The 27,606-nt window shown below is 28.4% G+C and overlaps 1 protein-coding gene across 2 annotated transcripts in view; it reads left to right on the top strand.

Annotated features, from left to right (window-relative positions):
* Positions 1-4,980: 4,980 nt before the first annotated feature.
* The window catches only part of LOC100197152 (trifunctional enzyme subunit alpha, mitochondrial), a 41,803-nt gene continuing 19,177 nt past the window's right edge, over positions 4,981-27,606 (top strand). For both annotated transcript variants that reach the window (XR_010642656.1, XM_065814212.1), the window contains exons 1-9: positions 4,981-5,134; positions 5,940-5,981; positions 9,176-9,246; positions 10,375-10,416; positions 10,617-10,847; positions 11,512-11,631; positions 21,415-21,517; positions 26,798-26,867; positions 27,409-27,589. Coding sequence is in view for 1 of the 2 variants with exons in the window: in XM_065814212.1 (XP_065670284.1) it covers positions 5,062-5,134; positions 5,940-5,981; positions 9,176-9,246; positions 10,375-10,416; positions 10,617-10,847; positions 11,512-11,631; positions 21,415-21,517; positions 26,798-26,867; positions 27,409-27,589 (933 nt within the window). In the remaining variant the exon portion in view is untranslated. The remainder of the gene's footprint in view (positions 5,135-5,939; positions 5,982-9,175; positions 9,247-10,374; positions 10,417-10,616; positions 10,848-11,511; positions 11,632-21,414; positions 21,518-26,797; positions 26,868-27,408; positions 27,590-27,606) is intronic.

The following is a 27,606-nucleotide window of genomic DNA, read 5'->3' as shown; positions in this document are numbered from 1 at the left end:
TCTTCTTTTTCTTTATCATCTTATTGATCTAATTAATGTTCTTATCTTATTCTTCTAAATCTTCTTCTTCTAATTTTTCCGCTTCTAAGGTATGTCTCTTTATCAAAGGTATGTCTCTGGTATGTCTCTTTATCAAACCTCGCAAACCCAATGGAGTGAAGTAGCGAAGCCGTTAGCTGAGCAACCTAGGAAAATTTTCATATCTTTACAGAAGATTCATGACCTTGATCTAATCAGGCTGATATAAAATCTATATTGGAATAAAAATTATATCGTTGGAATAAAAATTATACTGGGGGGGGGGGGGGATGGAGTGGGAGAAGTGCTTGATTAAGAGGCCCCGAAATAGTTTTAAGGACCTTTTTTTTTTCTTTTCAAACGACCTTACTGCCCCCTTGGTTGCTACGGGTCTGCATATATATGTATATATAAATCTAAAAAATAAACAAATAAATTTATAAAAAAACTTTAAAATATGGTAAGAAAAGAAGACTTTGGCTAAGTAGAGTATTGAAACTAGAAGCAGAAGTTTTAACTAAAGAAAAAGTAATCAGCGACCTCAAAACAATAGTGAATGACATCAAGAACTCACCAAATAATGTATCTTATCTAAATGATCGTGCTTGGTAAAATGTAAAAAAAAAAAAAATGATGCTCATTTGGTTCTATTAAACAATGTTGTCAACTTAAAGCAGAGAACTAAGACAAAAAAATGTGGTCGTTTTTGGATTAAAAATTTCTTAAAACAACGATAAAAATGTTTTCAAAGAAGAAGATACAAAAGAAATACAAAGAATATTTACTCAAATTAATACTAAAGTTTCTATCCAGCGTGTTTGTAAATTAAATACAAAATCCAACATGCCACCGCAAGTAATTATTGTTTTAACAAACAAAGAAGAAAGAAATGCTCTACTTAAAACTGTTAAGAACCTACAAAGTTTACCCAAAACTAATAACATATTTATCAATGCAGACATGACAGAAGCTAAACGATTTAAGATAAAGGCTCTCAGAGAAGAAAGAGGTAAATTGAATGAAGCCAACCAAGAACATCAATACTATTATGGAATTACCAAAGTAATCATAACAGCAGATATTCCCAAAAATTTTACTCTTCAAAAATCTTACTGATCAGCTTGATAGTCGATTGTTAAATTTATAAAACCACAAGCTAGTTAATCAACCAAAAACCAACTACAGTGGTAAATGGGCACTGACTAATATCCGCAGTCTATGCAATAAAATTGCTGACTTCCAACATTTTGTTCAAAAAATTCACAATCCTGATATATTTTGTGTTGTTGAAACTTGATTGAATAACTTTTTACCTGATAGTGTATTATGTTCTTGGTCACACTGTTATTCGGTGTGATAAACGTAGTAAAGAGGGTGGAGTAGCCATATTTTCTTGCAATTCTAATAAACTTACTGAAGTGAATATACCATCTGAATTTCATGAATTAGAAATCACCTGTGCAGATTTAGATCTCAATGGTCAGATATTCAGAGTTATTGGTTATTATAGTAGTTGTGGTTATAGAAAAAAGCTATAGACTATATAGAAACAAGTGTTAAATGTTTTTCTATGTTGTGTTTCACTGATAGAGCTGTGGTCATATTATGGGATTTTAACTTACTCGATATAGATTGGCACTATTATCATGGTCCAGACAGTGTTGTCTGTCACTTTATTTTACGTTATATGAACAACTATGGTTTTAGTTAGTATGTTGATCAAGCTAATCGCGAATATAGTATCCTTGATCTCAATTTAAGCTTTCCTTCTACATTTATCAAGGATTTTTGCATCAAACCACTCATTAGAACTAGTGGGTATTGTGTAATTTTATTTATTCCTAATTTGAGCTGCCTGCATTATAATGAAAAAATTCCTGTTCAGCAACTTTACATCTGGACAAATGCAGATTACCAGGCTATCAAATCTGAAACAATTATATTGGAGTACTATTTTTTTAACTTGTAATAATGTTGAAGATTGCTGGATCACCTTCACTACTATACTAAATAACATTTTTAAACAATATGTACCTATAGCTCACATCAAAGATGACTACATAAAGTTACACATAAAATACACTTTCCTCATTTTGTTAAAAGTTTAATATACAATAAAGCAAATGCAAGGAAAAGATTAAAAATATCAGGTCAGCCCGAGACAATGCGGCTTATAGATCAATCGCCTCAAAGTGTTCTCAAGCCATTAAAACATATCATGCAGCAAAAGAACAAAAGCTGATATGTAAAAACAATCTTGGTAGTTTCTTTAATTTTGTAAATGATAAACTTAAAACGAATAGTAAACTGACTGACATCGTCGATCCGATAATATCCTTTCAAAAAAAAAAAAAATATCTGGTATTTTTAATGACTTTTTTTGCAAGTGTTTATACCGTTGATAACGGTTTATCGCCAAAATTATGGATCGCGTTCATTTAAGTACAACTTGTCAGTCATCAATAAGACCAAAAATTTAGCAGTCCCCTATGTCATTTGTTTGTTACTTAATTTAAATAGTATTTATTACCGATATACTGGAAAATAGCAAATATTGTTCCAATCCATAACGAGGTACCAACAGTTGATCCAAGCATATATAGACCTATCTTCATGACATGTACTTGTTGCCGTATAATGGAAATAATTTTTAAAAATGAGCTAATAAATTAACTCTTACTCAATAACATTATGACAAATGAGCGACATAGTTTTATTTGTTAGCGCAGTAGTTGCACTAACATTTTTGAAAGTTTTTATGACTGGACTTTAAATCTCTAGCGGCAAATTCCACTGATATTGTCTATTTTGATTTTAAGAAAGCTTTAGATTCAGTTTCACATCTTAAATTACAAATAAAACTACCCGCTTATGGCATAATTGGCAATCTTCTGATTTGGATAACCAATTTTTTCACATATGAGATTTCAAGTAGTTAAGTTAAACAATGTTTCTTCTCACACAATATCTGTAAGTGGTGTTCCACAAGGAAGTGTTCTAGGATCTTTTTTATTTTTATTGTCCACCAATTATATTAGTGACAATTATAAAGAGCTTTACGTTAAACTTAAAATTTTTGCTGATGATATAAAACTATATTTTACCTACGATATACGGAGCTCTCAGTCAGACCTTACCACAACTGTAATGCATTTGGATGATTAGAATTGTACTTGGCGACTTCAGATAGCTATGGAAAAATTGTTTGCATCATTACTAACAGGAATTAAAATCAATTAATTATGTTTATAGTATGAATAACTAGAAACTCGATCATGTTTGTAGTATTCGTAATCTTGGAGTTACAATTGATAGTCACCTGAAATTTGATCAGCATATTCATCTTATAGTACATTAAGCTATGTTGAGAGTTTACCTTGTTCTAAAAGCTTTTCATTCACGAGATAGATCACTAATGATAAAAGCCTACTGTACTTATATACATCGTACGCTAGAATACTGTTCTCCGGTATGTCTCACACCCTAGGATCACCTAGGGTGTGAGGCAACCCATCCCCCCCCCCCCCTATCAAAGAATTTCTTTCATTTAGTCGGCAAACCTTGATTTTTTTAGGCAATTCAGGACAAGTCAGTCGGCAAGTAAACAAATGTAGACTGACAGTCGGTAAATATAGACCTTTTAGATCAGTCAGCAAAAATTTTAATGGCACCCCTATTTCACCCCCACCCACCCCACCCCCACACCCACGAGACATCTACTCGCGCTAGCCCAGGTTCTATTTGATACAATTTGGACTTAACTATAGATCTTAACACAAATTTATCAAACTGTTTTAATTTATACTGCAGTAAAAGTGGCCTTCGGATCCTTCTGTTGTTTTAAATAAATATTTAGATGAAACAAAAATTCAAAAGCGTAAAAATTAAAAAAATTAAAAAAATGGTTCGGCAAAGTATGCCTAAAAAGATCGTTGTGCACTTTGAACTCGAAAGTTCTCTTTTGGTCGCATAATTCTTGTTTCCAAACAGACATTATATTTCCTAAATGCCAGCTATGCCCATATTTATTAAGTTTCTTTTCTTCACACTTTGGAGAAACTATAACTTCTTTATTCATTTCAAATCTTTATATTATAGTTTTTATATAGTAAATATCCTCTTGAAATATTAGTGATTAACATGTAATTAGTGATTAACATGTGTTTAAACTTAATAGTTTCATTTTACTTGTAATTTTGTAGCCAAGTTATTTTTTCTAATCCTTTATATATATATATATATATATATATATATATATATATATATATATATATATATATATATATATATATATATATATATATATATAAAATGTATATAATTATATATAAATATATATAGTACATATATATATATTTATATATAAATATATATAGTAAATATATATATTATATATATATAAATTATATATATATATATATTTAATATATATTATATACTTTTTATATATATATATTAATATATATATATATATATTAATATATATATATAAAATATATATATATATATATATAATGTATATAATATATATTAAATATATTTATATATAGATATATATATATATATATATATATATATATATATATATATATATATATATATATATATATATATATATATATATATATATATATATATATATATATAATATACATATGTAAGTACAAAAGTAATTCAGTAAGTTACAAAATTAAGTACAAAACAAGTTCAAAACTAAGTACAGAAAATAAGTATTATTAAAAACCATATCTTAACCTGATCCATGATCTAAACCCGTAAGGTCAGGGTTAGACTTTAGTGTTACCAAATGTCTGGGTTTTACTGAGGAGAACACAGTGTAAACCCTATAAAAACTAGAATTTTCATTGCGTTTTCCTTCTCAGAATTTAGACATTAGTAACATAATTATTAGGGCTAGAGTATGGTTTTCAATGAAATATAACCTTAAGTGATGGTGCTTGAAAGTTTTAATTTATTTTGTTAGGCTTCTTTTTAGACAGCAAAAAAGTATTGTTTTACGAGAAAAAAGTATTGTTTTACGAGATGCTATCCTTTCATGCAAAAAATGGAGTTAAAGGATTTTACAGGGCTAGTAAAAATTTTAAGCTAAGCATAGGTGAGTTTTTATTTCAATTACAAAGCATTTTCACTTCAGTCAGTTATATATATTAATATATATATATATATATATATATATATATATATATATATATATATATATATATATATATATATATATATATATATTAATATATATATATATATATATATATATATATATATTATATATATATATATATATATATATATATATATATATATATATATATATATATATATATATATATATATATATATATATATATATATATATATATATATATGTATATATATATGTTTATATGACAAGAAAGCATTTACCTTGCCAAAAATGTTTAAAACTCTTGACCTCTTTTATTTTTTTTTATTAAAAATTAGTTAAAACATATCAAACATAAAATTTTTTACATATCATTAAAAAAGTTTAAAGTGACTGTTGTTTATAAGTTTACATTAGAGTTTTACTAATGTTTTTTAATTTTTCTATTTAAAAAAACAACATAAAAACATTTGTTTAATATAACCTTTGATATGTTTGAATTATTTTAAATAAAAATTTGTTTCTTCATTTTTTTAGACTAGCTAAAAACATTGGCACAAATATTTTTTTGTATAATCTTTTTTATATCTCATTTTTTTAGTCAAAGTGATTGTAGTAAAACAATATCTAAATCAGATATAACCCAGGTTTAGCCTGGTTTAATAATGATTAAAAAAAAATCTATTTTGTATAAAACTAAATAACTTGAAAATAAAATAAAATAGGGGTTTTTAAGTATTTTTTTATTCAATATTTTAACTAAATAATTTGCTTTTTTTAGACCTGGGTAGTTTCAAGCAACTTTATAGTACAGAGATAAAAGGTATGGATGTTTGCAATGATTATTTACAATTTATATAATAATTTATATTTTATATAATAGTTTTGATTTATATAATAATTTACAATTTATATAATAGTTTACATTTTATATAATAATTAAGAAAAGAGCAACTAAATCGCACATTTTTAGACATTAACAGTAGTTTAGTAGTAGCTTAGCTAAGTAACAGGATCCAGCATTTATGGCATTTGAGATAGCTAACTTCCAGACATGGAGCGAACTCCAAACATTTAGGGGTTGTCCATAAAGCCCATATGCTTTTATTTCAACCACCTCCCCCCCCCCCCACATTTTGCTATACGCTTTTTGAGTACCCTCCGCATCCCTAAAAGTACCTACACTTTTAACCTACCTACCCAACATTTTATGATATTTTTTTTAATTTAGTGTCTTCTTACCTTTATAATTGACTCCCTCTCCCCATCTGAGCGTACATATTTTATGGACAATCTCATATATGTTTATACTCATGTCTAATAAGCAGGATTTGAAAAAATCGTGATGATTGGAGCCTGGAAGCAAAAATGCACCCAAATTTTTGCTTTTTTATTTTCAATTTATTTGGTACATAAGTTATAGTTTGAAAAGATAACTCAAACATAGTTTAAAGAGATAATTCCAACATAGGTTTTACTTGGTACCACAAGCAATGCAGTTATAATTATGGTTAAATAACCTAGGTTGTAACAATAGGCATTTTTTTTTTCTTTCAATTAAGTGCACCTCCCCAAGGCTCCAATGTCGAGAGACACTACAGTTGAGGAGGCTTTTCAGTTTCTCTTAACCTTAAATGTAGGTAAGTATGGGAGTTATTCAAGTTACTAGAAAACAAAGATTAGAGTTAAAAAGCTTGAAAAGTTGTAGGTTGTATGAGTCAGGAAAACATGAAAATGGGAGAGAGTTCCAAACTGATTAAAGTGCGGGAAAAAAACTAGACAAATAAAGGGTTTTTGAGCATGCAGAGATAGGTACAGTAAAAGGATGAGACTTTGCTGAATGACAAGTCAAGCAAGAATAAGTTTTGGTTGTTGGAACTAGAGATAATAGCTCGTTGAACAGCGACCATGATAGTATTTGTAGAAAATCCTATCTGCTATACATTTAATACGGTTGCCATTCATTGAGTTATCTACTGCAGTAGTTGTTTGCTGTAAATAACTGAGGTTTGTTAGAGTTTAAATTCACAAGGCACTGCAAACCCTGATCTGTTACAGAGGTGAGATCAGATTCAAGATTAGCTGCTTGTTCTAAGCAATTGAAAAGAAAAGATTTTTTTTTAAAACAGGAGTATAAAGTTGAGTCATCAGCAAATAGAATTAAGGTTACTTTAGATGTAAAGTTGTTAGGAAGATCATTAATGGAGATAAAAAACAAAACAGGACCAAGGATAGAATGTTGAGGTACCTCAGAAGAAAATGATTATGATTAGATATAGCAGCTGCCCAAAAAGGTTGTAAAGTTGTCAGGAAGATTATTAATGGAGATAAGAGACAAAACAGGACCAAGGATAGATTGTTGAGGTACCTCAGAAGAAAATGATTACAATTAGATATAGCAGCTACCCAAGAAGTAGAATGAGGCTCGACTTGGTACTGACAAGAAGGAATAAAAGCTTCCATACCTGCCAAGGAGAAACTGAACTTAAACAAGGAGAAACTGAGCTTAAGTTAGGGTCAGAGACAAGACACAAATTAGAAGTGAATTTTATATAAGTTTAAAGAGAACTTGACTTGTTCATAGATATAGCACAGCTATAGAGACAAGAAGATCCAGCATTCATTATCCTAGGCAGGAAACAATGTAACAGCTTTAAATCTACACCAGCCTAATAGATAAAGGGGTTTGAGGCTGGTCTTTTGAATTATTATGCTCAAGTCTTTGCCTTGGAGGCCTTCTACAAGACAGTAACTGGATGCAGTTAACATCTGCAAAGATGGGTAATTTTATTTTGGACACCATCTCTAGCCATTACTCAACTAAGAGCCAAGGTTCGGGTTTTTTAAATCAGAGTTTATTTCTCCTAGCCTTCGCCTAAAAAAGCAAACCCTACAAGGCAGCAGGGCATGGAGTAGGTAGTACTAGCCCTCGAAATTAGGGTCAGCATTCGGCAATGCTGACCTAACTGCTGACCTAAAATTTAAGGTCAGTAAAAAATATGTCAACCTTGTTTCTTTGTTTTATGGTAAAACTTTTCTGTGAAATTTTCTATGCCGACTTCTAATAGTTTAAAGTCGGCAAGAAATTGCTGACCTCATTTTTCCTAATTCTGAGGGCTGTAGTACAGAGGGTTTTAGTTATTCACTGAGGATTTTTATTAAGACATTTGTCATGATTGCATATAAATTGTAAGTAGTGAGAGATAAACTTACGACAAAATATATAGCTATTTTTCAATTTTAAATTGAAATGTTAATCATTTTAAAAACGTTAGTTGGTATAATTTAAATTCAATAAAAACATTGACTATATTTTTGTTTTCATTTTGTTTATTTGTTTACATTTTACTTGAACTCTTTTTATACCTGCTGAGATAAGTACATGAATACCTGGTGAAATTAATAAATATATATAGTAAAGTAAATTTTTGAAATTCTTAAAAAACTCTTTCAAATCAATCCTGTTTTGTTTTTCAAAACTTTTTCAAGTTTGATAAAGTTTATTTTCAAAATTTGTTTATTTATTTTTAAAAATTATGAAAAACAGGTTTTTTTTAAATTACTTTTTCTATTTACATGATATGAAAACTGATGATACATGATACATGATATGAAACTGATGGTGTTTAAAATTTTTCTATGTAGTTAAGTAAAATGATATTGTAATAAAATCTAAAATTTTAAACCGGACCACTTCTTAATATTTATTTCAATAAAAATAGGTTAGTATATAAAATGTTTAGCATGTCTCAAAATAAGTTAGTATATTAAAAAGATCATATCTATTTTTACAATTTTTGAATTCAACTAATAATCATTTTTGATTTTAGTTCAAAATAAAAATTAAGAAATGAAAAAAGGTCTTCCATATAAAAGCATTAAATCAACAAATTAAGTAAAATCAATTTGAAACTACTGTCTTCAATATTTCAAGTTCATTAGTTTTTTTTTATATTTGTTAGTTGATAAAAATATACAGTAGTTTGTTATGTAGTATAAATTAAAATTCATTTTTAGAACGCAATCATATTAATTATGTAGTGAAAGATAATGTTGCTGTAGTAACAATTAATGATAAGAACTCAAAAGTAAGTTGCTCTTCTCATTTTAATATCTTAAAGTTGGTAATATTAATAATATTATATATTTGTGCAAAATATTGGTTTTTTTCGCTAACATATAAAGTTTTGTTCCAATTTTAAGATGTTTTATTGAGCAAGGTTCTTAATTAAAAGGTATTTGTGTATTAAGTTAGTTTTCTACAAACACTTATATTATATATAAACTTTATATATTTTTTCCTTTACCAAACTTTTGTAAGGAAAACATGATGTCAAAGTATGATAAGTGTAAAGTGAGGTGAGAAGATTTCAAAAATAGAGAGAGAGGCAGGGTGGTCACTGGTCATGGAAATCACGGAATTCTTGAATTTTCATTGAAAGTCATGGAAAATTCATGGAACTTTTTAAAATGACCTTTATTAATTTCTACTTGTGATATTTTTATATTGGATGCAAAGAAAAGTACTAGAATGTCTAGTCCAAGTCCTTTTTGAAAAAGATATTTTTGCACTGTAAGTTATCAGAAAAGTAAATGAAAAAGAGTTTCTTTCTGGCATGATTTCAGAACTTTCTACCATTTAGTTTTTGGTTTGCATGTTTTATAATGACAATGTTGTAAATGTGTAGTGCATGGCAAGTACTGAATATTATACTCTAGTGATTTATCATAAAAGTTTATGAGGAGTCATGAAAAAGTCATGGAATTTCATTTTTAATTTTGAGTGGCCACCCTGAGAGGGCTCATAACAAGGTTTCAAAGGAGAACAAAAACAACATTGACATAACTAATTAAAGAATATTTTGGTTGAGAATAACAAAATAAGTGAAAAAAATAAATTAAAGGTAATATGATCAAAAAAATATAGATAAATATGATATTAGGAAGAGGCATATAACAAAATAATAAAGTAATGTAAAAATATAAAAATAGTGAGATAAAGCAGAATCAAATTTTATAGAGGGAGATGTATTAAAGAACTGTTGAATTGGTACAAAAAATTGTAAAAAATTGTATAAATTTTATACAAAAAATTTTGTATAAAAAAAGTTGAAACTTTAAATATAAGGTTATACGTAATAAAATTATGTATAACCTGTGTCAGCTATAAGCGTAACCTGTGTCAGCCATTTATTTTTTAAAAAAATTTTATTTAGGTTAACGTTTTGTCACAAAATGTTATAGAAGAAACAGTTCAGGTGCATATTTCTTATCAAATAAATATAATTAAGTTTGTATTTTAATCTGTAATGTGAGTTTTTGATTACAGTGTAATTAAGGTTTACATAAACCAGTTATAATAATATATAATACATTAAAGTTTTCTTTTGACTTGATATAGTTTACAAAATTTAACTAGTTTAATTATATAGTGTTCATGTTATGTATTTAATGTTAGGTTTTTAAAGAGGTTACACACAATCCTAATGTCAGCAGTGTTGTTTTAATATCTGGCAAGCCTGATTGTTTTATTGCTGGTGCTGATATCAATATGTTAAATACTGCAAACTCACTAGAAAAAGGAACAGCTATCTCTGTTGAAGGACAAAAAATAATGAATATGATATTTGATAGTAAAAAACCAGTTGTTGCTGCTATCAATGGTTCCTGTCTTGGTGGAGGTCTAGAGGTAGTATAGTAGCATTACTAGTTTTGAGTAACTTTGACATTTCTGTCAATGTTATCCCAATACCAAAATGTTTGTTTTAAGTAAAAATTAATAAAAAATTGTCTTAAATACTGAGCATTTAGAAATGTTATCATAAAAATACATGCAAAATAATATTATAGTATGTTTTACTTTTAGCTAGAGTTTTTCAGAAATAATTAAAATCACAAATAACTTTAAATTATGTCTGCCATATTGTGTTGCTATTTGTTTTTTTGTTACTGTTACCTGACCTACCTGTCAATGTAAACTCTGTGTTACTTTTATTTAACAGTATTTTGATGGGCTCTACATTCTAAAAAAATTACAACTTGCTTGTATTTATATGTAAATAAATTATATTAACATAATTATATTTATATAATTATATTAATATAATTATATTAGTATAATATATTAATATAATATATTATCAATAATAGGTACTCTATAGTATATAGTTTTATCAATTATTATCATTAATAATATAATAGTAATAAAAATAAAAAATAAATCTGCCATTTGTGATGTCATTGCATTGAATTTATATTTATATTTTAAAAACCTAACTTTTATATAATGAAAATACTCATCATATTTACCAATTACCCAACAAATGTTTTTACTAAATTTACATATTTGTTAGGTTGCATTGGCATGTCATTATAGAATTGCAGTTGATAGCCCAAAAACTGGCTTAGGAGTTCCTGAGGTAATGTTGGGTTTACTACCTGGTGCTGGTGGAACACAGAGGCTTCCCAGATTGGTAAATATATTCAACTGTATTTTTTTAATGCATTGTTTTAGTTTTTATTGTTTTTTTATACTTTTTTATATTCACTATTTCAAGACTTAGTTCACTGTAACACACTTCTCATTTTTTAGTTTGTTTCTATGTTGTTGTAGTGAAAATGTTATTTTCTTAAGTAAATTTTAATTTAATTCTTAAGCTTAAAGTATGGGGTTATCTACTTATTAGAAACACTGCTGGCAAAGTGTCAGTTTTTTAACCTGCATGAAACAAACAAAAAAAATTAAACAAACAAACAAAACAAAAAACAAAAAAATGTGGTTTCAATAAAACTTCGGAGACTAGCAGATGCAGGAGTTTATTTTTGTAAACTAATTTGCATGAAATTGTTTATTTAAAATTGCAGTTGTTATTTTTTGCTATTTGCTGTTTATTATTGTAAATGTAATTATTAGTTTGCAAATGATTAACAAAGAAAACTATATCAATTGAAAACATTTGTTTGTTTTAAATTAAATGAATTAGTTTCTACGGTGGAAAAAAAAAAAGACTTGTTAGAGGCAGCTTTTTTGTCATGCAAAACTAAATTACTTACTTGGTACAATATCTTAAATTTTTATATTTTAAAGAGTCAGTTTTCCTCAATTACAGAAAGAATTTAAATTTTCCCAAAAATACAATTCTTACAATCAAACCTTCGCTTAAACTTAATACTAAATTAATATTTATCAATTCAATTAGTCACATGATCTGTTCTAATGCTTTAAATTAGTAATTTGGGGTTTATTAAGTAATTATGTGATAGTGGTGTAGTAGTAGAGGATCTTTTCCACTTAATTTATATTTCCTTATAAATGCAAAACATGTGTGCACATACTAAACAATCATGCATTGCATGCATGATTGGGTAGTTATCCACCAATTGGAAAGTATCTTATATGCTCTATTTAAATTTAAAATCTTGTGTAATTCAACATTATTATCTAAGAGTGTGACTACAATATCACTTGCTAAATGTGCACAAGTACATCTTTTAAAGGAAGCCAGTAAGTCTGAACAAATAATTGCTGCATGTTTAAAGATGCTTGAAACAACTGTTAATGTTAATATTTGTGATTGCCTTATATTTTGCAACAAACACTAGCATTGAATTGTTAAAATGTGTTGAATTGTCAAAATGTGTTGAATTGTCAAAATGTGTTGAATTGTCATGTTCTCAGAGATGGAAATAAGTGCCAGACATCGGGGCCTGCTGACACCCTGTTTTTGTGTACTATCTAAGAGGAGCAACAACCATTGTTAATTTTTTTTTTGAAAAATTGAACAACAGTTAGTTATCCTCCTCTAGCAGATTATAAGAATGGTTGTAAGGGGCAGTGACGCCTGGCACCTATTTTGACCACTGCCAAACTCATACTTCGATCCCCAATATATTGCACCTTCTGTTAAACAATGTCCAGCATTTTTGACTTGGGGTGCAATCACTGCTAACAGTTGTTTAGATTAACATCTTTTACACTGTTAATTTTGCAAATTATTTTGAAATTTTAAAGAAATTTTGTCAAATTGGTTTCAAATTAGAAAATTTGATATTGAACCAATTAAAAACAGATTGGTAAAAAACAAAATCTAACCTCACTAGCAGATCTGAGAAAGCCTTAATATAAGTTTGGTATCATTCTCAGTCTCTTTTTGTCTCAATGCTGTTATGAATAAATGTTTGAAGAACTAACACAAAGTACTAAAACATGTTTTACACTGTGACTTCTTTATTCTTTTATGTTTATGTATGTTGTTTTGGAATTATAAGATCTTTTACCAAAGCGCTTACACCAAACAGTACAATATATATATACAACCCTCGAAATTAGGAAAAATGAGGTCAGCAATAACCTCAAACTTTAAGAGGTCGGCATTAGGTTGGCAAAAAATAATTGATACAAAAGTCTTACCATAAAACATTGAAACAAGGTTGGCAATTTATTGCTGACCTCAAACACTTTGGGGTCGGCAGTTAGGATGGCATTGCCAAATGTCGACCCTTATATATATAATCCATAAATTACACAATGCAAAACTTATTAAAAAAATAGAAGCAGGAGATCATTTGCTTATTTGCGTAGCAATTTTCATTGTTATTATAAGAGAACTAATTTGAGTTTTGGTTTAATTAAAGTTTTTGTAAGGAAAACTTTTGATCTGTTTTTTTTATTAGTTAAATTTAGCGTTGCATAATTTATGGATGATCATTTAACAGCCCTTTTTTTTTTGAGACAAAGATTTAAGTTTCCAAGTACTATTTATTAAAAGATAAAACCAATGCTATTGATCTTTTTGTTTTGGTTATTAATAAAAAATTATCATTGTGTAATTTATGGACACTCCCTTATTAAATATATTTATACTTGATAATGTTATCAAGTATATTTATTCTTAATATCAAGGGTATCTAAACTCCTTTGAAATATTATTTTGAAAAATCAACAATGAACTGCACAGAGGAAGTTTTTTAATTATAAAAAAATAAACTCATTGTAAGATTTCATTTAAAGTTTGTAATAACGTTTTTTCATTTTTTGATACAATTAATGATTATAACAAAATATATATATAAAAAAAAATTAAAATATCAAAAGTAGGGCGTCCCAGCCGCCCTAACTTTTTGCAAAATCGCTATTCAAATTTTGCAACTGTGTTTCATCATATTTACACCGGAAATATATGTGTTTTTATGATTTTCAAAAAATTGAGCTTGCATAATCAAATTAAAGATTACGTTATATTATTAAATTTTCATCTTTTTAGACTAAAATACAAATTAAAGAATGAAAAACGCAATATTTTCCATTGAATGATGTAATATCGTGTACAATGTTCATTGTTTATTATAAGTAATTGTCTGTAGTACTTCCAGCACTTTCAAATTGGAGGAGCCGAAGCCTCATACTCTCTATGTCTTTGTTAGATACCATTTGTGAGAAAAGAATTAATGGAACAAGCTCTTCATTCATATACCAACTATGTCTGCTAAGAGCTTTTATTCTCTTGCCAGCAATTATAGAATCATGGTAAAGAAACTGTTTCAGTTTCTTGACTAAAATCAAATCGTGAACTGGGGCATTAGCTGCAACTGGGCATTTAATCCACCATTGCACGTAGACACTTTCAGCAAACGCACAGAAATGTTTTAATTTCTTGATTTGATTTTTGGTTGCAACTTCTGAATTGGGAAACTGCTCAATTATCTTTCCGGACAATAATACTATTTTCATAGTGTACAGAAGTTTTGCCATCCATTTTGCTTTGTGCAAAACTCCAGTGTGCTTCATGCTAAACTCCTGAGGTTCGGATCCTTTTGTAACTAATAACAGGCTGAGTTCAATAAGTTCTTGGTAATCCCCTCGACTGAAATCTAACGCTAGGAATTCACGGAAGCAATTTGTTAAGCTTTCTTGTTCCTTTTTAGTTGCTCTAAGAAGTTCAGGATAGTAAAAGTTTGTTTTATTAACTGGTAGAAGTTGTAAGTAGTGGCTCTTGAATCTGCAACAATTTATAATCATTATCACTAATTAAAGCAAGTCTATTTAATTTAATACTTTTATTTAGGTGCCCCAAGAAGACCTAACGGTCTTGTCACAGAGCACCGCGGATGTGCATTTAACCAGAAAGTTCACGCCTCCTTCCTTACCGTGACGCGAAAATATGTCCAAGGCTCGTTTGGAACCTGGATCTCTTGCTTATAAAGCAAGCGCTCTAACCACTGCGCCACGGCCGCACTAATCAATTAATCAATTAAAAAAATCTTTTTTTTTCAATGATGTTGTTAAAGCGTTAGGCTTACCTTTTAAAAAGTTGAATGTTTTGACCAGATGAAGCCTCTATATTTAATGAATCCCAACAGTCGCTAAGCATGACTTCTTCTACATGCCTGCGGCATGCAAACCACAACAAGGGCGGGTCTAGTACTTTCTGCAGGCAGACACATACTGCAGTATGCTGTCCTGTGATGTAAAGAGTGAATTAATTAATTAATTCTTTAATAAAACTATACCTACTAGCCTTACAATTAGTCCATTACTAAAACCTCCATTTTTTAATTTGAAATTTAATAAATTATTAACATTTCACAAAATTTAATAAATAATTGCTATGTTAAAGTCTAACCTGTATTCGAGGATGTTGTGTCGAAGACCATGTCTATGATGTTTTTGTTGCATTTCCAATCTACAAGCAGATTTTTTATTGCAACAGAGACAATGTTACCATGTTTCAGATCAGCTTTTGTGGTTGAACTTGGAAGAGCTGGCACACCAATAAGTTTAGTTTTATTTACTCCTGATACTAAAACAGGTAGACGATCATTGGTGTCTTTGTAGTCCAGGGAAGCTATTAGTTTTCCGTCCCAATATACCACCATTTTTGGAAATGGATTCCATTTGTCTTTTATCTGTTGGCTGATATGTGGCAGTACTGATGTTTGATATCGATGGGCTGAACTGGAACTAAGATTTATTTTTGAAACATCTCCTCCGCTGACAGATATCATCAAATGTACGAACGAATTCATCTTAGTAATACTAATGCTGTTCCTCACACTCCAGGCAATAACATTTGAGTTCTTGAGAATATCATGTGGAACAAATATGTGTTCACCAGATTTAATTTGCCTTTTGTGTCGTCGTTCAATTTCAGAACAGGCCGAGCTGGGTCCAGCAGTCCCCCCAACCGATTCATCACAAGAACTACTGGTTAACTCAAACTCATCAGTTTCTTTGAACATTATCCAATGGTCTCTTTTGGAAAAAGCTTTATCATAGGTTCTTTTCTGCTTTTTCTCAACAACTTTTGAATGGGCTTTGTCAATTCCTGAATAAGATGCTTTCCTATCAGTTATCATGCTTTGCATAAAAGCAATGTCTGCATCAATGGATTCTTTTTCCTTTGTTGTTTTATGTCGTTTTTGAACTTCCATATCTTGGAGAACAGATTTCTTATAAAATTTCATAGTAGCATCTAATGTTGAAATAAATTTCTTGATTCCTGGGTTATCCAAATGTCTTCGATTTTCATTGTATTTCATTAACTTCATAAATTCATTATATTCTTCTTGAATTATTTTGCCAATGTTGTTTCTTCCACTTATTGGAGGGATATTTGACTTCAAATAATGCTTCAGGACATTATCAATTGTAAGAGATAATGCATCATTAAAGTTTAAACTCTTAAGGTTTGCAAGCAGGCAAAGAATTACTTGCTTCTTTGTTGGTAGTTTATGTCCCTTGATTTCCTTGTCGTTGATACCAGGAGTGGTCCCTAATATCATTTTTATATATCGATCATTATGTCTAGTTTCCATTATGATACATTTATGTTATATATTAATCATTAGTAATATAACCAAAGTTAGTTAAATAACAATACTAAACAAAGATAAAATAAATATTCATAAGATATTATTACGAAAAATGTATATTTTTCACAGTATCAAACTTTATGTCACTTGTGCTAACTCATATGTGATCAGATTGCAGAAAAAAATGAATAGCTGTTGTTTTTAGGCCCAAACGCCTTACCAAAAACTTGAACAGTTATCCACGACCAAATTTTGAGTTTTGTGGGGCAGCTGGGACGCCCTAATTTATTGTGTACTATTTTTTAGCTAATACTTTTTTTTTTTTTTACATAATTCTTTTGACTTTTATTCATGAACATAATTTTGAGTTTTATTCATGAACATAATTTTATAAATTTCTTATTGGAAACTGATAAAGCCTATTTATAAGTTTATAATCTTTAATCAAAATAGTTCATTAAATATGTAAGAAAACAAAACAAAAAAACTATATATATATATATATATATATATATATATATATATATATATATATATATATATATATATATATATATATAGCAATCTTTTCTTTCATTAATCTTCATTTTTTTCTTTTTCTGAAAAAGCTGTATGCTATAAAGATAAGCAACACTAGTAAGCATATAGTGTATATATATAAGCAACACTAGTAAGCATATAGTGTATATATATATATACAGTGGCGGCGTTAGGATAGGGCCTGGTTGGGCGATGGCCCAGGGCGCCGAATATAAAGGGGTGAAACTAATTGGTTATTTTACCCTTTGCCTTTTTTTTGAATGGGGTTAAATTGAGCTAGTGGCGCCGTAGAAATCTCGCCCAGGGCGCTGGTAGTACTAAAACTGGCACTGTGTATATATATATATATATATATATATATATATATATATATATATATATATATATATATATATAAAAATATATATATATATATATATACATATATATATATATACATATATATATATATATATATATATATATATATATATATATAGAAATATATATATATATATATATATATATACATATATATATATATATACATTAGGGATATGACTTTTTTGCAACCTACTAGGCCTGTATCGTAATTCAATGAACTTTTATGTAAAAAGAACGAATAGATGTTTCATTTTGACATATTTTGAAAAAAGGTCACCCCAAAACCAAAAAATCGAATTTTCAATAGGTACACTTTTGTACAGTAAATGAATATTAAAGGCTGAAGATGTTGTAAGAGTCATACTCCTGTTGTTATTTTATTTATTTATGCAACATGTACTGTGATATAACAAAAAACATTATGTGATATATAATTATACAAGTATTACAAAATTAACAGTATCAAAGCGTCTAGTACAACAATATACATAACTGTCTGTGTCTATAGGCCTACTGTGTTTAGTACATGGGTCACATGATGCTCACGTCTCATAAAGAGTCTAGCGCTTATTACTTAGAATGAATCGAAGTTGCAGTTTGTCTTTCTTTCTGCAGGAAGCATACAGGTCTTGCATCACCTTGATTGCACGTTCAGCTATCTGATTACTTCGTGGTATGTCGATGACAGATGGCTCTTTCTTTCAGTGATTTTTGAATGACTGCAATGCCTTTTTGTAAGGCTTCAATACATCAGATAAATTCTTGAAGTCATTGTCATTGTACTTTTGACTACTAAACCAATGTTCTGCCCACTCATATGAAATGAACCTGCAAACCTTCTCCAAATTCTTTCTCGCTTCAGGCATAAGAATGAACGCCAGAATGGCGAGAATGGCACTTGAGTTCCATCTGGCATTGCTCATATTAGGAATGTTCTGAAAGTGAATCAGAGGGAAGTTTCTTTGTTCTTCATAGAACCTAAACACTCTTGTTAAATGGTACAAAAACTTCATATCGTCTCTCCACCCTGATTTATCAAGAATTTCTACAGTTCCATTCACAAACTTATCCTTCAGTTCATCATACTTATTCAACAGTTCAGACACAAATGGGTATTCAATGTTTGGAGATTTGGTATCACCCCCAAGTTCTTCGTCCATCACCAGACGGAGAATCCTGTCTAGTACGTGATGCTGACAACCGATAAATTGTGGTATTGTGACACCCTTTAATTTAAACATACGTTGCAACTTCACAACAACTCCATTTCTCTTCCCAGTATTGACGTTTGTTGTATCAGTAATGATCATCTTAATTGAATTCCACAAATTGTATTCATCAATAAGTTTGGCAATTTTTCAGCAACAGTTTCAGCTTTGCCATCTTTTAAACGCAGTGCATCAAGTTTCACGTCAGTTCTTTCATTCTGAAGTACAACTACCTGATATTCCTTATCATCTATTTGTTTGCCTTCAAAGTGTAAGGACCACTGTTCCATTTTAAGTTGTTGTATCATTTCTTTTTTTAATTTACCTGCCTCTTTGAATATGGACTTGTAAATTGCTGATTGACTTGGAGTTGGAATATCAATACCTTGTTGTGATAATACATTGCATATTTTAGCAGCTTTCTTTGTGGAAACTCCACTTGATGTAACCATACTTACAGCAAATTTACTTTTGTAGTGCTTTCTAGTTTTTTTCTGAGTGTCCTCATCATCGTCTTTATCACCGTCGTCGTCTTCATCATCTTCACTCTTACTTTTGCAGTTTTCAGATTCAGTACCACTGTCTGTGGTAGACAGGACTTGTGATGTGGAAGGTATTGCTGTTCCAGACTGGACTTTCCTTCTCTTGGAAGGGTGAATGGTTTCTTTACTTGCCACTTGTCCTGTTGAGTACCCCACCTGTCCTTTACTTTCTTTTTGTAGGTGGTATAGATGTTTATCTTCCGAGGATAACCACTGGCCATTCACTTTCGTGATGTCAAATAATGCATTGAGAACATCATATTTTCCACGCTTGACACATTCATCATAGACCTTCAGCACCTTCATAAGCTTTGCTCTTATCACTTGATCAGACACACGTGGAAAATTCAGTTTATTGTCCCACAATTTTGTAATTTCCTTAGAAATTTGGTCTATTCGTTCTTTTCTTCCTTTAACATATGCTCCGAGAAACTGGTATCTTCCTACGATCTGCAATTGAAGTGGTATTCTGGATTTTTCATCGAGTGAATGTTCTTCTACAGCCACGCTTCCTCTTCTTCTGTGTGACTCTTGAAATCTCACCAAATTTTTAGTCCAAGTCTTCTTGTTCTTTGTTACTGTGGTATGACTTTTCTTGTGAGACATCATATAATATTGTTACGACTTTACGGATAGCTGAGCGTAAATATCCGTTTAATAAAGTCGTTTAATTAATAAAATACTTTAACTGTATAGTAATCCAATTATAGTTCGATAATCCAGTCAATGTTGATAACAGTTCGATAATCCAGTCCGTATCCTAACGATAATGCTACAACTACTTATACTTCGTACACTTACAGCGTCTTTAGTTCGCTACAGTAGTTCCTTATTAGCTCAGTTACACGCAGAGTACTTCATAGAACTATTCACATTATCAACACTGAGCTCTGACAGCAGCTCGCTTATATAATTATTTAGAGCTTCCAGAATGTTCTACTAAGTTCTATAATCTTCTACAGTCTGTAACAGTCGTCTATATCACCGTAGTAACACAATGACGTCATCACATAACAATTCCAAGTATTTGCCGGCACACGGCCGTTTCGTTGCCATGGTAACGTGTGGCGTTATATTTATAAATTCATAACAAAATAATGAAATAAATAGAATTAAGCTGAGAATTAAGCTTAAGATTAAAACATCGGTCAAAAATGAATGTATAAAAATGGTAAATCAAATTTTTATTTTGGGGGTGACCTTTTTTTGTTGCAGAAAGCTATTTGGGCCTTTTTTCATGATTTTAGGTAAAAGTTCATCGATTTATGATACAGGAAACATTTTATTTGAAAAAAAATTAAAAAGTCATATCCCTAATATACATACATACATACATACATATATATATATATATACATATATATATATATATATATATATATATATATATATATATATATATATATATATATATATATATATATATATATATATATATATATATATATATATATATATGTATATGTATATGTATTTTTTGACACCAATGATTAGTTAATATTTTGTTTTTTATTTTGTATTCAATGGCTGATAATTCCTGTATAGGCATGAAACTTAAAGTACTATAGAAAAAGTTGTTTTTTCTTTGTTAATATATTCATGTACTTAACTTATTTAGGTTTTGTATAGACTTTGAAGATTCTTTACATTAACAAAGTCATTTATTTTGATTCCTTGCAACTAAGCAGCTTAGGAAATAACTGTTTATTTCATAGCTTCATTTTTAACTATTTTTTTTTTTTTGAAATTGTTTATTTTAAATAATAATTAAATATATATTTTTTAAAAACAGGTTGGTCTACCAACTTCTCTTGACATGATGCTGACTGGTAAAACTGTCAATGCTACTAAAGCAAAAAAACTTGGTTTAGTGCATAGTGTTGTAGATCAACTTGGTATGATCTTAATTGCTTATTATTTTTAAGTTACTAATAAAAAGATTGAACAATATAAATATGAAACTTAGGATTAGGATTTTTACAAATTTCGGTTGATATACATCAACTGAGGTTCCTTATCAAATCCACTAAGTTAATGTATGTATCAAATCCTTTCAGTTAATATTTTCACATGTATATGGGATCCAGTATGCAGTACAAACTCAGTACAATTTATTATTATGAATTATATTAAATGGTTTTAAATAAATGTAAATCATAATAATAAAATATGGAGAACAATTGAAATGATTTAAATGACTTAATAATGTAAATGTTATAATGTATTTATTAGTTTTGATTTCAATATAATCAATAGATCAGTTTTGCTTTCTGTGTTGTTCAACTACATGCAAAAGATATTGGGTTTGCTTTTCATTTAGGGCATGCTCACAGAACTAACCAATAAGCTTGATTCTTCTTTTGGTGAAATCATTTGTTACCTCTTTGCAATTATCAAACTACAAAAGGTTTTGTTAAAAATGTTTAACAAAATCTTTTGCAGTTTAATAACCTTGGAAGAATGTTCCAAGGTAATCAAACTGCAAAAGATTTTATTCCCCAGATAAATCCACAAGACAAGAATGTCAAGAATGTCTTGTGAATTTATCTGGAGTCATAAATCAAAAAGAAGCCAAGACTGTGGCCCAATTAAAAAAGATATAAAGATTGACGAGTTAAATGTTTGTTTCCTTATTAAAAAATTTTATAATAGTAGGGTAAAAAAGTTTTTTTTGCCATTATTGTTCTGATGAAGTCTGACAAATTTTAGTAATGATAAATAAAAATAAAATAACAAATAAAGATAAAATCAGAAGCTCATCCATAAATAAGAGTTAACTCTATTAACTTAAAGTAGTCTTCTCATGGAAATGTTTTCTGATTAAGGCATTGGTAAGCCTATTATAAATTAAATTTGATTGATTAAATAATTTTTATTTGATGTCAGTAGGCCACTTAGGAAAAATAAAGTTTAAGTAATCAATATCAATTTTTGAAAATTTGGATTCATTTAAAAAGAGGCTCATCTGGACATCTCCTTGTAATGCAGAAAATGTATGTTTAATGTGCAGCTCATCACAACAACATGCTAGTCATAAGAGAGGTTTTTAACTAAATTTTGATTAAAGTTGCAGCTCTTTTTTAGTGTTGCTTGCTGTTATGTATCGAAGCATATACCAATGACAATTTTACCAGTTGAATATTTAATTAAAGGTACACCAAAAAGTTTTTGTCTGCAAGTTAAAGTTAAATTAATTTCTTTGAAAACAACAGTAATAAATATGTTTAGTTTATGTTAAAAATGAATATGTAAACTACCCATGAGATCCATTTATAAGAACTGCTACAAGTTCTTGATTATGAACTGTGGCTAAATAAAAAAGCTTAAAATATCAGTGCAATGTTGCTCTTTTAGGTTTGTTAATCTCCCAGTCAGCTTTATTTAATGAAACTGTTTTCTTACATGCATATTGTGTTTGATGTACAATTTATACTGACTAGACATATTATGTTTACCTCTGCTTTTGCAAATGATAGTTGACTGAAATGGAAGTTGTTGGTGAACTGATAAACGACATCTGTGTGAAATAAATGCTGAAACTTTTGAGAGTTAATTTACTGACCTTAAAGTCACTCAGTTTTTAAGCATCGTTTGACTTTTTCCTAAGTTCTTGCTCAGACTTGCTTCTTGGCATTCTAAAAGATTTTAAAATACTTGTTAAAAACAATTTTCTGCCAGAGATTTACTACTCTCCTGTTCTTCATAAAATGCCTAATCCTCTTACCATTTTGGTCTTTGCAATATCATCAACTGTTTTATGAATTTCATCACAAAATCGAACAATTTCTTCTTTTCCAGGTTCAACATTTTGACTTAATTGCTCAATTTCCTTTCTTTTTTTTCTGACTTTTTCAACAATTTTATAAGCAATGGAAGGCTGCAAATATCTGATCAAATTAATACTTCAGTTTTTTTTCCAAACTTTCTTAACCCTTTCTGGACTAAACAAAAATCAGCTATATGTCTGAACACAAAGTATCAAGTTTAGACCATGAACAATTTAATGAATATAAAAGTTTGAAATTTTGGTCAGAATTGGAAAAATAAGGTCTTGTTTTTTTTTTGTATTTACAACACATATGTTTGTGATAAAAAAAAAAGAGACTAATCTAAAGATTAAGTAAAAAGATATTTAAGTTTTAGTATAGAGACCTAAAAGTCAAAGTTTCCTTTTGATAAAATAAAACAGAAGATTAACTCTAAAATATCACATCAAAAGCATATTCTCGTTACAAAGCATAGTCCTGCTGTGTGTGATAAATTTCGAAACATTTTCGGGATGCAGTCCTGGTTGTGATAAACTAAATTGACAGGCATCTTTTTTAGTGAATATCCTTTACCATTATACCATGTGCATAAAAATATTTTATACCATGTGCATAACAAACACTAAATCTTGTATGTGGTCTTTCATTTTTGTCCGTGGAACTTGTTATAATTAACGTAAAATATCTGCCAGTTTCACTACTATTCCACCATTCACCACCATTTCAAAACCATTCTACAACTACAATTAAGTAAAATATTAAAAATCTTGTTTATATCTGTATAGTTATTTTTTTTTTAAGCCATATTGTACACAAAATTTTATTTTAATTTGCAAACAATCTAAAATAAAAATTTTATTCTATTTGAATTACCATCTGACAAATTTTACAGCTTATAAGATTCCAATTTGTTAAACACCTTATACCCAATAAAAAGGATAGTAAAGTTTAAAAACATTGATGGCCAGCCAGGCGAGACAAAGACTTGATAAACTTGATGTAGCTAACACATTACAATCCAATGACTCTTTGTGCTCGATTATGCTCAAAAACATAATCAACATACAATGTAATAACTTCTTTTTAAATAAAATTTATAAAAACAAATTTATAGGAGATGGAGATGTTTCTGGTTTCTTAATTCTCAGTTTATTAAAACCATGAATGACTGCAAAAATAATAACTGTCAAAATTTACATACTTAAATTTTTTGTTTTTTAAACACCAGTTTAAAAAACAAAAAATTCTAGTTATATAAAATTAAATTAGAGTAATAGTTCCAAAAAATACGCTCAGTAGTTTTAAAATCAACCAATAAAAAATATGCTCAGTAATTTTAAAATCAACCAATAAAAAATTATACTAGCTAGTTGTGCATCGTAGCAAACATTAAAATCTGATTTTTGTTAGGGAGATAATTTTAAGAATTATTAAAAAATTTAAATGTTTTAAATTAGAAATAAATGATAAGATTGATAATAAGAATAATTAAAATAATAAGAATATATGTTTCAAAATGCCTGTCTTTAGTTTTATATAAATATCTTTGTTAGAAATTTTCGAGCATTTAATTAACCGTTATATTTGATTTATAAGAAGATATTGAATAAGATATAACAGTAGTCGTGATTTCTTTTATTTAAAACATTTGAACAATTCTAAACTTCTTTAGACTGTTGTGACTGGCGGTTCTTTAATTTTTTAATATTACTATTTTGTTAATTATATTATTTTATTAAGTAAATTATTTTTTAATTTTCAATATTGTTTTATTTTTCTAGTTTTATCTGATGATTTTTCAAATGAATTAAACTAATAAAGTTTAAATTATAGTTAATAATAATAATATAGTATATATAATATATTATAGTAATAATAATAATTATTATAATTATAATAATAATAGTAGTAATAACTATAATAATAAAATGGTTTTTTTTGAATAAACACAAGGAACAACACAGAACCAAGGAAGGAAACTTGTGGTACCCCACAAGTTACCGTATGAATGAAACTGTTATCCATCAAGGATAACTTTAGTACTGCGGTTTGAAAGGAATAATTCAATTTTTTAAAAACATTTCCAGACACATGTAAAAAGAGTTTATAAAAAGGCCAGCATGTCAGACTATACAGCTGTTCATGAAAGTTTAAACAATTGCAGAACTTTGATCAAGTATATTTGGTTTTTGTTTAATAAAAAAAAACTGTAAAATGATATCAAATTAATTTTTTTATTTATTAAAGAAAAAGTAATTAGCTTTAAAATGAATATGAACATATTATAAAAATTTTAATATTTAGTTAGAAAAAAACAGTTACAAAAAATCATATAAGAAAAATAAGAAGCACAAAAGTTTAAACGAATTGCAACATTCGAACAAAAAAAGAAAAAAAAAAGAAAAATTAATATTTGAAGTGTCCTCCTTTGTTATTATAGCAAAGATAAACTCGTTTATGCATTGATTTAACTAATTTCATGCACATTATGCGAGGTACCTTCAGCCAGTACTCATTCAAAAGTTGCTTCAAATGCTGAGTTGATTGAATTTCATGGTATGTCAGTTGATTGTCGACTCAAGACCAAATATTTTCAATTGGAGATCTGGTGATCTAGGGCACCAGGGCATCACATTGAACTTTTTTTCAAAAAATATTCTTTGATTGAGTGAGCTGTGTGAGCTGAAGCCTCGTCTTGTTGAAAGATGAATTGCTTCTGCCATACAAGTGTCTGATTGATGGAGCTAAACACGTTTCCAATGTGTTCTTGTAGGTGTATTGATTAATTCGGCCTTCGTACAGATTTTTATTCAAGAAAAACTGAAGGCTAGATCTTAAAATTTTTGTGAATAGCTGTATTAAAAACCTTTCAATAAAGTGTAAAGCAACTGCTTCCATCTAATGCACTAAAGAATGTTTTTATTAGAATGGTTAATAAGTCAGTTGTGGAACAAAGGGATTATACCCTGTATTGTCAGAGAATAAGCTTTTAAAATCAAGATAAAGTATTAGGAGTTGGTTAATTAAATGGTTCAAAGAATTAACTAATAATTGTATTACTGATTTTTGTAATAATTGTATTACTAATAATTGTATTACTGATTGTGCAATAGTTTAAGAGGTCTGTGTAATCTCCAGAGTTTATAAAAATTGAAGCAACAGTAAACTTATAAGTTTTTATATTAAATTTAGAAGTTTCATAAAAAGTTGACTTATAATCAATAGGTTTGAAAAACATTACTAAACATAAAATTAAAATATTCACTTAATGCACAAAAATTTTATTATTATTTTTTAATAGCTTCTATATAAAATACTGTTGGTAAATGTCAGACTATAAATAGCTATGTACCATATTAAAAATAACAATTTTTAACATTAGTTTCAAATTATAACTTGTTGTTACAGGTCCTGGAGTCAACGATAGCAAAGCAAATACAATGCGTTTATTAGAAGAAGTTGCTGTTAAGGCTGCTAAGTAAGTTTTTTGCTTTAATCAAGTTTTCAAATTTCTACATTTGATGATTTGACTAATATTGTAAATTAAAACTAATAAAACATTTTGAATTACATATTTAAAATAAAATTATCGTATGTTGACATTGATAAACCATGCATTGACTTTTGTTTTTGTTTAATTGATTGTTCATCATGTTTTCCATATTTTCACTGATTAGTAAATTATATCATAATAAAGCAATAATTAACTGTTTATTATTTTTTAAGGATAAATTGTTTAACATAAATAAAATTGTTAAATTGCTTTATAACTAATTTCTTATTTTTCTTTTTTTTCTTTGCTCTTGTCTATAAAAGTGTCTATAAAAATATAAAAACAGAAAAAAATGTTTTTTTATGTTTTAATATTTTCTGGCACTTTCTAATGGTATTATTTTTATAAATTGTTATAATACTTTGTATATTATAAATTATTATAATAATTTATAATTATTATTACGATAATTTTTAATGCTTTCCATTGAATTACTTTTTAATTTAATTGGATTTAAAAAAAATAGAGATTTGGCATCAGGAAAGTTGCAAGTTTCGCAAAACAAACCATGGTTGAGTTTAGCTGGTTTGCAACATAATATCCCATTATCATTTGGACCTTTAAGGGATTATGTATTTAAGAAAGCTAAAGAAACTGTAATGAAAAAAACTCTTGGTTTGTATCCTGCTCCGTTAAAGATTCTTAAAGTAACTTTATTATCAAT

This window comes from Hydra vulgaris, chromosome 12, assembly GCF_038396675.1.
Source record: "Hydra vulgaris chromosome 12, alternate assembly HydraT2T_AEP".
NCBI lineage: Eukaryota > Metazoa > Cnidaria > Hydrozoa > Anthoathecata > Hydridae > Hydra > Hydra vulgaris.
The sequence above is the reverse complement of the archived record's forward strand: the minus strand, read 5'-3'. Positions and strand labels throughout refer to the sequence as shown.